The sequence below is a fragment of the Arachis hypogaea genome, chromosome 12 (genome assembly GCF_003086295.3).
Source record: "Arachis hypogaea cultivar Tifrunner chromosome 12, arahy.Tifrunner.gnm2.J5K5, whole genome shotgun sequence".
NCBI classification, from domain to species: domain Eukaryota; kingdom Viridiplantae; phylum Streptophyta; class Magnoliopsida; order Fabales; family Fabaceae; genus Arachis; species Arachis hypogaea.
In genome coordinates, this window is record NC_092047.1 from 86770434 (window position 1) to 86776433 (window position 6000).

General features: G+C 40.6%; 2 protein-coding genes across 2 annotated transcripts; both read right to left on the reverse strand.

Moving 5' to 3' along the window:
- Positions 1-1434: 1434 nt before the first annotated feature.
- On the reverse strand, positions 1435-2604 carry LOC140176778 (uncharacterized mitochondrial protein AtMg00810-like). Its single transcript, XM_072208322.1, has 2 exons — positions 2557-2604; positions 1435-2457 (listed from the first exon to the last, which is right to left on the reverse strand). The coding sequence occupies exons 1-2, from the start codon at positions 2602-2604 to the stop codon at positions 1435-1437; spliced, it is 1071 nt and encodes a 356-aa protein (XP_072064423.1).
- Positions 2605-2796: 192 nt separating this feature from the next.
- On the reverse strand, positions 2797-5491 carry LOC140176779 (uncharacterized). The gene is made up of 4 exons (XM_072208323.1): positions 4632-5491; positions 4228-4261; positions 3579-3759; positions 2797-3440 (listed from the first exon to the last, which is right to left on the reverse strand). The coding sequence occupies exons 1-4, from the start codon at positions 5489-5491 to the stop codon at positions 2797-2799; spliced, it is 1719 nt and encodes a 572-aa protein (XP_072064424.1).
- Positions 5492-6000: the final 509 nt, after the last annotated feature.

Below are 6000 nucleotides of genomic sequence, written 5' to 3' on the forward strand. Positions count from 1 at the left end.
GAAGCAGATCTCATAAATAAATTCAGAAAAGGCTGCACAGATTACTAAGGTATACTTAAAGTTACAAGAATTTCAATCTATTATTATAGGAATACTACCATAAGCACGTGTCATTTTAGACTAGTATTAAGCATAACAATGGGTAACACAACCCTGCTGACCAAGTTGAATGAAAATTCCCAAACCCACAAAACAATCATCTATCTGATAGATCAAAAACCCCAACAAAACAAAATAGTTACAAAAAAGCTGTGATGACAAAAAAATAGAGACAACACAACCTTCACTTAACCACAAGTCATGATTTAAAATGACACATTTTGAATGAGTCTAAAACTGATACAGTTGATACCTTATGGGTAGTCTCACTGGTTGAACTTTAGAGAGACTAATCGGTAAGATAAGAAGTTGAAATCTTAGTTGACTGTAGTGATGACAAAATTATTTCCTCTAGAATTTGACCCTGGCCACGCATCTCCTACACTTTGCCAAGCCCCGCATGGTTGAAGTTGCAAAACATTTATAATAGGAAGAAAAGTAAATAATCAATTGAGAACTACCTAAACAAAGGAACATCAGTAATAAAAAAAATTCATACACCATTATCAGCTATAGAAATAGTAGCTTATGTAAAACTCAACCATATCTAACTATCAGCAAAGATACCACACTTAAAATACAAATCAATAAGGTAAACAACGACGAGTCACCATAAGCGTGTACATCCGCTTAGTAACTTATCAGTATGTTCAGTTCTAAAAAACTAATCACATAATAACTGAGATTGATGCTTTGAAGCACACTATAATGGCTATGTTGCCCATTTCTTGCTCATTTATCACCTCGACGAACAATTCCACTACGACGTTGTTATAGAAAGCACCCAATTCGCCTTGGTCAAGACAATACTGGAAAACATTTAAACATTATCATTCAATTACTAAACTAGCCAAAACATGGCAAAAACTCAATCTGAAACTTCACTGACAATTTACCTCATTAACGTGCTTCCTGGAATTATTTCTTCGTCGCTTCCTACCAGTGTTATGCCCCTCATTGTTGGAATTAGGGTCCATATGCCTCTTTTGTGCACACTTCTTACATTTTACAGATTCACGTTCAAAAATTGAAACATTTCACTTGAAATACACGAATGAAGTGAGACAAGGATTGTGTTTTGGATGAATTCCTTGAGAGAATCATCTCTCAGCGTCAATATATATATATATATATATATATATATATATATATATATATATATATATATATATACATAGGTACAGAAATAAAATCCCTTAATATTAGGAGATACAACAGAATCAGATATCTAAAAATGAAAACTATATCAAAACAGAATAACTTATATAAAGCCTATATCTCTCAGAATAACTTATATACAGCTTATATCTCTAATCTGATATTCAACACTCCCCCTCAAGCTAGAGCATATAAATCATATGCACCAAGCTTGTTACATATGTATTGTATCCGAGGACCCCGGAGAGCTTTGGTGAAAATATCTGCAAGTTGATCGTTGGAGTTGACAAAGGCTGTTACTATTTTCTCACTTTGCAACTTCTTCCTTATGAAATGGCAATCAATCTCTATGTGCTTGGTCCGTTCATGAAACACAGGGTTGGAAGCAATATGTAAGGCAGCTTGATTATCGCATACCAGTTCCATCTTACTCGGCTCACAAAACTTAAGTTCCTTAACTAATTGCTTCAACCATATAAGTTCACATGTGGCAAGTGCCATAGCTCTATATTGAGCTTCCGCACTAGATCTTGCTACAATATTTTGCTTCTTACTCTTCCAAAATATCAAGTTTCCACCAATAAAAACACAATAACCAGATGTAGAACGTCTATCAGATGGAGATCCTGCCCAATCTGCATCAGTATACCCAACAATCTGGTTATGTCCTTTATCTTCATACAACAAACCTTTTCCTGGAGCACCTTTGATATATCTAAGGACTCTAACAGCTGCGTCCCAATGACTATCGCATGGGGAGTCAAGAAACTGACTTAGGATACTTGTGGCAAATGAAATATCTGGCTGAGTGACTGTCAAATAATTCAATCGGCCAATTAATCTGCGATATCTACCAGGATCTGCAAGAGGTTCTCCTTGATCTGGACTAAGTTTTGTGTTGGGATCCATTGGTGTATCTACAGGTCTAGAATCCAACATTCCAGTTTCTTCAAGAATATCCAGAGCATATTTCCTCTGTGAGATACAGATCCCAGCATTAGATTGTGCCACTTCAATTCCTAGGAAATATTTTAACTTTCCCATATCCTTAGTCTGAAAGTGATCAAACAAGTGCTGTTTTAACTGAGTGATTCCCTCATGATCATCTCCAGTAATGACAATATCATCCACATAAACAACCAGATATATGGAGGTCGTGGAGGAAGAATGACGGGAGAAAACTGAATGATCTGCTTCACTCTGAATCATGCCAAATTTAGAAATAACAGCACTAAAGCGACTAAACCAAGCTCAAGGGGATTGTTTTAAGCCATATAAAGATTGGCGTAAATGACATACTAAGCTGGAAGACTCCCCCTGAGCAACAAACCCGGGAGGTTTCTCCATGTATACTTCCTCCTCAAGATCACCATGTAAGAAAGCATTTTTAATATCAAGTTAATGAAGATGCCAATGGCGAATGGCAGCCATAGAAAGAAAAAGACGAACAGAGGCCATCTTCGCAACAGGAGAGAAGGTATCACCATAGTCCAAACCAAAGATTTGAGTGTAGCCCTTAGCCACAAGGCGAGCTTTTAATCAATCAATGGTTCCGTCTGAGCCAACCTTAATAGTATAGATCCAACGACAACCCACAGTAGATTTGCCCGGTGGCAATGGAACAAGATCCCAAGTACCAGTAGAATGTAAGGCAGACATCTCCTTAATCATAGCCTGGCGCCACCCTGGATGTGAAAGAGCTTCTGCTGTTGTTTTGGGTATAGAAACAGAAGACAAAGAGGAGGTAAAAGCATAGTGCGAAGATGATAAACGATGGTAACTAAGAAAATTATAAATAGGATTAGGATTATGGGTGGAATGAGTACCTTGTTTGAGAGCAATAGGAGGATTACTACTAACTCCCGAAGAAGGATCCAAGGACGGTTCAACCACGGGTTCAGGAGATGAGTTATCTTGGACTGCAGGCCGTGGGCGGCGATGATAAACCTGGAGAGGCTTTGTGGGAATAGGAGGCCCATCTAAGTAAGGAACAGGAAGCACCTCTGTAATGGAAGGTGAAGTGAGGTCGGGTGCAGAGAAAAAAGGGGTATTCTCAAGAAAAGTAACATCTGCAGACATGAAGAAACGATTAAGAGCTGGAGAATAACAACGATAACCCTTTTGAAATCGAGTGTACCCTAAGAAAACACATTTGATAGAGCGAGAAGTTAACTTGTCTTTGCCTGGGGTAAGATCATGGATGAAACAAGTACAACCAAAGACTCGTAGTGGAAGAGAAAAAATGTGCTCATGAGGAAATAAAATGGAATGAGGAACTTAATTTTGCAAAATAGAAGAAAGCATACGATTAATTAAATAACATGCAGTCAGAACAGCCTGACCCCAAAACTTAAGGGGAACATGAGTATGGAGAAGAAGAGTGCGAGCAGTTTCAATCAAGTGACGATGTTTACGCTCAGCCACACCATTCTGTTGAGGGGGTATGAGGGCAAGGCGACTGATGTAAAATGCCTTGGGAGGACAAGTAAGACAAAAAGGGTGCTGAAAAATACTCACGAGCATTATCACTTCGTAAAATTTTAATTGAAGTTTTGAATTGGTTTTGAATTTCAGAACAGAAAGACTTGAAATGTGCAAATAATTCAGATCTGTCCTTCATTAAATATAACCAAGTGCAACGAGAAAAGTCATCAATAAAGGTGACAAAATAACGAAAACCAGAATGAGAAGTAACACGACTAGGTCCCCATACATCAGAATGAATAACAGAAAAGGGAGACGCAGCTCGTGGATTGACACGACTTGAAAAAGAACTATGAACATGTTTACCTAAATGACAAGTTTGACACTCTAAGATAGCAAGATGAGATAAACTCGGGACCATAGCTTGTAACTTCGAGAGGCTGGGATGTCCCAGGCGACAATGGACTATGTCCGGAGACTCAACAGCAGCAACAGAAGACACAGTAGTAGTGGGTAAGGCAAGCCGATACAGTCCTTGAGACTCACATCCTGTACCAATCGTCTGTCCCGTCCTTCAATCCTACACAATGATGGAGTCAGCAAAAAAGGTAACAGAACAATTAAGAGAACGAGTAAGTTGGCTAATAGAAATCAAATTGAAAGGACAATTGGGCATGTAAAGAACAGATTTCAAAGGTAATGTAGGAAGAGGAGTAGCTTGACCTATTCCCTTAGCACCAATTTTAGAACCATCAGCCAAAGTGATAGAAGGAAGAAATGCAGGGTGTTCAAGTTTAGAGAGGACAGAAGAAGTACCAGAAATGTGATCAGAAGCACCTGAGTCAAGGACCCATGGTCCAAGAGAAGAGGAATGAGAGATACAAGCAACAGAATTACCAGAGTGGGCCACCGAAGCAACGGGAGTAGATGCCTACTTTGAAGCTTGGTACTTGAGAAACTCATCATAATCATTGCCAGAGACAAATATCCCTTGTGGTTGTGCGGCGGAGTGAACGTTAGATGGCTCATTAGTTTGGACAACATTAGCTATCTTGGTAGGACGATCATGGAGAGCATAACATTTATCCTGAGTATGACCAATCCTATGGCAATAGGTACAATTAAGGCGAGTACGATTACCACGACCATTACCACGACCCCCACGGCCGCCGCGAGTGGGCACTTGAAAGGACACTTGAGAAGAAGATTGGGATGCCAATGCAGTTTGGTCGAAATTATGGGTCTCAAGAGAGGGGCCAGATTGCAAGAGTTGTGCAAATACGTCCTCAAGGGAAGGAACGAGTGAGGTGCCCAATATTTGTTGCCGAAGAGATTCAAGTTCAGCTGGCAACCCAAGTAACATAAGTACCAAAAACAGCTTTTCCTGTTGAGCATGATGGTCATTAGCATTAGACACATAGGGAAGGAGAGTCGAAAACTCTTCTTTGACAGCTTCCACAGCCCCAACATAAGATTCCATATCAGTTCCTTGAAGCTGTAAACTACACAGCTTCTTAGCAACATGGTAAAGTCTTGCAATGTCATTAGTGTATAAAGCTTTAGCATGGTCCCACACCTTTTTACAAGTTTTGTAAGCTCGAAACATAGTCAGCTTTGGTGGATCAATGGTCTGCCACATAAGGTTACATAGCTGGGCATCAATCTTCTTCCAAGTGGTTTTGTCAGCGGCGCGAACATCATCAACAGATTTAGTAAGGTGGTCTTCATAGCCTTGGCCCATGAACCAAAGTTCCACAGAATCAGCCCAAAAAAGGTAATTTTTGGCACCCATCAATTTTTCAGAGGTCATTGTAGCAGTTCCAGAAACAACAGATGTTAGAACAGCCGGTTTGCCACCATTGGAGTTGGTGTCGGGGGTTACCTCAGAAGATATGATGGCAGACACTCAGAAACGGCCGGAAAACACCTGCAGAAGGGAAAGGAGGGCTGGAAAAAGCCTGGGTAGCGGAGCATGACGTTTACGCGCGTCTGGAGCGGAGGCGCGTGAGGACCACGCGCAGGAAAAGGGGCGGCATGTGTCGGCGCGTGCGGCGGTTGACGGCGGTGAAATTTTGGGGACAGGACGAACTTGGCTTTTCGGTTCTGATTCTGGGGTTGCTTTGGAGTGGGTCTGATGTTTGACAAGGTTTTGGCCAGAAAAATAGTTTCTGACAAAGAGACACAGCTGATAGTGTCAGCTGGTGGGAACAGGGAACACGGCTGAGAGATTGCAGCCGGAAAACAAGAAAAAACAAATCAGAGCCGGGTCGGAACCCACTCCGATACCAACTTGAAATACACGAATGAAGTGAGATAAGG

Excerpts from the sequence above, each read along its gene's own strand:
- LOC140176778 (XM_072208322.1), bottom strand. The coding sequence starts at position 2,604 with ATGGAGAAACCTCCCGGGTTTGTTGCTCAGGGGGAGTCTTCCAGCTTA. Across the intron at positions 2,458-2,556 it reads AGGGGGAGTCTTCCAGCTTA|AGTGAAGCAGATCATTCAGT; the intron begins GTATGTCATTTA and ends GGCATGATTCAG.
- LOC140176779 (XM_072208323.1), bottom strand. The coding sequence starts at position 5,491 with ATGACCTCTGAAAAATTGATGGGTGCCAAAAATTACCTTTTTTGGGCT. Across the intron at positions 4,262-4,631 it reads GATTATGATGAGTTTCTCAA|GATTGAAGGACGGGACAGAC; the intron begins GTACCAAGCTTC and ends ATCATTGTGTAG. Across the intron at positions 3,441-3,578 it reads TCAGGCTGTTCTGACTGCAT|GCAAAGACAAGTTAACTTCT; the intron begins GTTATTTAATTA and ends ATCTTACCCCAG.